This window comes from Tupaia chinensis, unplaced genomic scaffold, assembly GCF_000334495.1.
Source record: "Tupaia chinensis unplaced genomic scaffold, TupChi_1.0 Scaffold000418_1, whole genome shotgun sequence".
NCBI classification, from domain to species: Eukaryota; Metazoa; Chordata; class Mammalia; order Scandentia; family Tupaiidae; genus Tupaia; species Tupaia belangeri.
This window is the reverse complement of record NW_006159923.1, coordinates 1,559,339-1,562,181: the sequence shown is the minus strand read 5'-3', so window position 1 is coordinate 1,562,181 and position 2,843 is coordinate 1,559,339. Positions and strand designations below refer to the sequence as shown.

Sequence of the window (2,843 nt, the reverse complement as noted above, 5' to 3'; positions counted from 1 at the left end):
CTGCTGACATTGAGCTGCCATCCCAACCTGGACTATGCTCCAGTCCTTCTTTCATATAAGAAAACAATAACTTGAACTCGTTACTCTGCTCTTATTTGGGGCTTTGTTACACGTAGCCTAACTTAAGCCTGATTTCCATGGACCTATGGCCTCCAGACTTGTTACCTTACTTGAAGTCCTGATCTACATGAGGGTTCCTGGCTGAAGGTGGCAGGGAGGAGGAACTGAGTTGTTCCAACTTGGTCTCCCATTGCTGCCCCCCACAAAGGCCCTACAGGTACCTCTCAAGAACTTCAGGGCTAGTTGAAACCCACAGATCTTGTTACTCCCTTTATTTTATAGGAGTACTGGGGGCCAGAGAAGGGGAGCAGCTGCCCAGTTGCAGCAGGCCCACTGTCCTATACCCCTACCTTCTACTCCCAGGGATAATTTCCTAGAGGCAGCAAGCATCCACTCTGTTAGAAAAGGTCTGAAATGCCTACTCTCGACCACACCCTGCCAGTTCACAGGCTTCTTATCAGATTGCCCCACCAAGGCCGACAAAGCCCTGCATGGTCTGGCCCTGCCCACTTCTCTGATCTCTGTGTGCTGCTGTGTAGCAGATTGAAGAAGGTGATTAAGGCAATGGACTCCTACATGGCTGACCGTGGTTTGAGTCCCAAACCCAAGGGCTTGCTTTCTCACTTTCCCTCTCTCTCTTTGGTGAGTGTGCATGCCCTATAGCAAATTAAATAATAATTACAACAAAATAAATAATGCTTTAAAAAAAAAAAGATGGCGGCCAACTCTTTGAACGTCTTCCCTTAGGGGAGCTCTGTGTCCCCTCTCAAGTGCATCTGACAGAAGTGACAACTGTGCTAGTTCCCAGGCTCAGGTGTTAGTGGGCCAGGAGGAGCTACCTCCTGTCTCTTAGGATACCTGCTATCTGGACAGTCTCGGAATCCAGCTGCCAAGCTGCAAGGAACCCAGGCCACATGGAGAAGTCACATGTATGTACACCTATTGATGGCCCTAGCTGAACTCCAGATGACAGGCAGCATCACCTGCCTGGCATACGTGAGCCTTCTTGGACACATAACCCAGTCAAACCAACAGGTTTTTTTTGTTTGTTTGTTTGTTTGTTTGTTTGTTTTTGAGAGGTTTTTGCTATACGGCGCATACACTGGCCAGAAAGACAGAGACAGAGAGACAGTAAGCGAGATTTACACAGAGATTCCAGTTGCCCACTTGACAGCTCTGTGACCATGGTCAAGATATTTACACTGAGCTTGGTTTCTTCACCTGTAAAATGGAAATTGAGACTACCACTGCTTCATGAAATTACTTGAATTCGCAGATAAAAATAAACCATGCAAGTAACAATAGCAACAGGACCAGCCAATGGCATAATGGTTACGTCACTGGACTCCTACATAGTCGACTGCAGTTCATGGCCCAGATCTAGCAGCTTAAAACTCACACCGGGTGTGTGTGGGTGTGTGCCCAAAATCCCGGGAAAAGAATGTAAGAGAAGGGACTGCCAGTGTGGCCATCCCCCCTGGAGGGGTGATTTCTCACTTTCTATTTCTGTTTCTCTGGCGAGCGTATGCACCCTCTAGCAAAAAATCTCTCTCTCTCTCTCTCAAAAAAAAATTATAATAATAACAGTGACAGCTACTGTTAGTTGAGCAGTTACTATGTGCCATGCACTTTGATACGCTGGGGGGTAAGCACCATTAGTGTGCTTTCCTTTGAATCAAGGAGGAAATGGGGTGAAAGCTAGAGAGGCTTTTTTCAGAGTCCCCTGGGAGAGAGGCAGAGCTAGGTCAGCATTCCTGACCTGACTCCTGAGCCCATGCTCATTTCCCTACTTTGGTCTGCCCTCGTCCTACCAAATACCACATGCTGTGACCAGGCGTCAGTTCAGGTGCTCCCGTACTCCGGACCCAGGTCTGACTTCTACGCCTGTGACCCTTCTGGCCCTGCTAGAGCATCAAGGACAAGTGCGCTGGGTTAGCTTCCATCATCGTAACTGGACTACGGCTCCGTGAAGACGGGCACCGGTCTGTCTCATTTCATGGATCACCTCTGACCTCTGAGTACTATCTCACCCATCACAGACGCTCTATAAATATTTCAGAGCCTGTGCCTGTGCCCTGCTAACCTATTTTTTTTTTTTAAATAGGACCTACTGGAGCACAATTAATAAAGCACATGCAGTAATTATCAGGATGACATCATTTCTCAGTCTACGCCCGGAGTTGTTCTCCAGAAGCTGCTTCCAATTTTCACTTAGTGAGGAAGAAGCGAACAGGGGAGTGATTCTCACGCCTAGAGGAGGAAATCGAGACTCATGTGACTGCACAATGTTCTTTTTATGACATCCCTTATCGGCCGATAAACTCTTGCTCAATTTCACGGCAGGTCAACGTCCCACTGTGTCAGGCGCTGAATGGGAACACATCTCCTGGATTCCAAGTTCAGCAGACACAGTGCCCACACCTTTGCTCCCAGACATCAGGGGAGTGGAGGAGAGGGCCAGGAAGGTACTGAATACCCAGGAGCCCCAGGCCCCTCCCTGAACCCAGTGCCGGCCCCTCCAAGTACCTCTGGATCCACTGTTCTTTGTAGGAGGCGCTGAAGGAAATGCCTGAAAAAAGCTCTGACTTATTGAAACTCACATGAAACTGATCCCAGAATGGGCCAAAGGGGTTTCCTTCCTGTAGAAAGAGAGCGAAGGAAGGTTTACTGGGGGTGGGATGGGGTGGGAGGGGGCACAGAACCGTAGGTGGGAGAACCCTGGGTGGTCTGGCTCAGGCAGAACTACCCTTGCAGGATGGCCAACAAAAATACCACCTTGGCAT

At 48.9% G+C, this 2,843-nt stretch overlaps 1 protein-coding gene across 1 annotated transcript in view; it reads right to left on the bottom strand.

The window, feature by feature from the left end:
* The window catches only part of POFUT1 (protein O-fucosyltransferase 1), a 31,453-nt gene that overhangs the window by 17,498 nt on the left and 11,112 nt on the right, over window positions 1–2,843 (bottom strand). Inside the window, 1 exon segment of the mRNA XM_006154740.3 lies at window positions 2,587–2,699. Coding sequence (XP_006154802.1) covers window positions 2,587–2,699 — 113 coding nt within the window.